This window comes from Macadamia integrifolia, chromosome 9 (assembly GCF_013358625.1).
Source record: "Macadamia integrifolia cultivar HAES 741 chromosome 9, SCU_Mint_v3, whole genome shotgun sequence".
Classification (NCBI taxonomy): Eukaryota; Viridiplantae; Streptophyta; class Magnoliopsida; order Proteales; family Proteaceae; genus Macadamia; species Macadamia integrifolia.
Genome location: NC_056565.1, coordinates 17,530,932 through 17,532,562, shown reverse-complemented (window position 1 = coordinate 17,532,562; position 1,631 = coordinate 17,530,932). Strand labels below are relative to the sequence as shown.

Here is a 1,631-nt window from a genome sequence, read left to right as displayed (position 1 = left end):
AAAAAACAAATGTACCTCAAACATAACATTTAAGAAACATTGAGATACTCGAAACATTATACATTTATATATATATATATATATATATTTTTTTTTTTTTCCTTTTATGAAATAAAAAAAATTAGACAATTTTTGAAACTTGAAGATTTTAGACATAATTTCTCTAAACGTCTAGTACGGCCACGTCTCTACTACAACCAACAGGGAACAGGAACATCCGCCATGACTTATACTTTGACATCGGCATATCCATTTGCATCCCCTTTGAAAATAAATGTAATTAATCTTTATCTAATAAAAAATTTATGAGAAATGATTTCACACATTGCCCATCTCATCCACCCACTCACATTTTTTCTTCCCCCACAGGGTCTTTTTCTCTAAATGAATTAAGTGGCATCTCTTTTTCGTGCTCTTATTGACTTGACATGAAAATTTTCATCTCACAACAGACAAGGTGTCAATCAGTTGTAGATATTTCATTTGTAACTCACACGTGTTAGACTAAAGAAACATTTGATAATCTAAATCAAAGAGTCCATATTGATCCAAGTGTGATTCAACAGGAAACACCACTTAACAATTTTGAAGTAAAAGAGACAAGTGTCAACTATATATTTGTACAATGAGGCACTAGTATATTCAAGGGTCACTTTTAAAAAGTGAAGGTCATGAGACCATTACTAGAACAAGTGACAAAAGCACTAAAGAAAATTATTACACAATTAGATTAGTACAACTGTTATGCATTTGGTCCATATATATCTTGGTTAATAGATTGAAGTGTGAACTTGTATAAATAGCTATGTAGCCATCTTTCTTCTTTATCTTGTAACAATTCCTAGCCATGATGAAGGTGGTGGTGTATAAATAGCTATGTAGCCATATTTCTTCTTTATCTTGTAACAATTCCTAGCCATGATGAAGGTGGTGGTGATCCTGGTTTCTATGTTCTTCATTCCATTAGCTCTTTCATCTGCCCTTGACCAGTGCTCCAATTGTGGCAACATGGAGGTTCCATACCCTCTTAGCACATCTGACAACTGTGGAGTTTCTAATTACAGAGTCTCCTGCAACAATGGCAGCTTAGAGTTCTTATCTGAAAGGAACTCTTACTATAAGATACTGAGCATTGATGCAGATGCTTCAAGGTTTATAATTAGCCCACCAAAGATAGAAAGAAAGAAGTGTTACTCATCTGACCTTTTGGTTAAAGGATTAAAGATCAATGAGAGCTCTCCATTTAGTATATCTAAGCGCAATACAGTTATGTTATTTAATTGCTCAAATATTGTCCTTTATTCACCTTTGAATTGTTCTTCAAACAGTCTGTGTAGGCAGTATGAGGAGAAGATTAAGGAAGGGAGAGGCTGCCGAAACACTCTATGCTGTACTTACTTGAAGGATTCATCCATAACTTCACATTTTATCAGACTCAGGGTTGGAGGTTGCACTGCATATACAAGTGTAGTGGACTTGAAGGCTGGAGACCCTCCAACTTCTTGGAATTATGGTATTGAGCTACAATGGGTTCCACCTAATTTTTGTTAACTTCTGTTGGATTTTATGGTCCGGGTTTAACTGTATTGATAGAAATTTACTGTTTCTTGTGAACTTTTTTTTTTTTTTTG

At 34.3% G+C, this 1,631-nt stretch overlaps 1 protein-coding gene across 1 annotated transcript; it reads left to right on the top strand.

Moving 5' to 3' along the window:
• Positions 1-802: 802 nt before the first annotated feature.
• On the top strand, positions 803-1,620 carry LOC122088345 (wall-associated receptor kinase-like 20). The gene has a single exon (XM_042657581.1). The coding sequence runs from the start codon at positions 919-921 to the stop codon at positions 1,549-1,551; it is 633 nt and encodes a 210-aa protein (XP_042513515.1). The 5' UTR covers positions 803-918; the 3' UTR covers positions 1,552-1,620.
• The last annotated feature ends 11 nt before the right edge of the window (positions 1,621-1,631 follow it).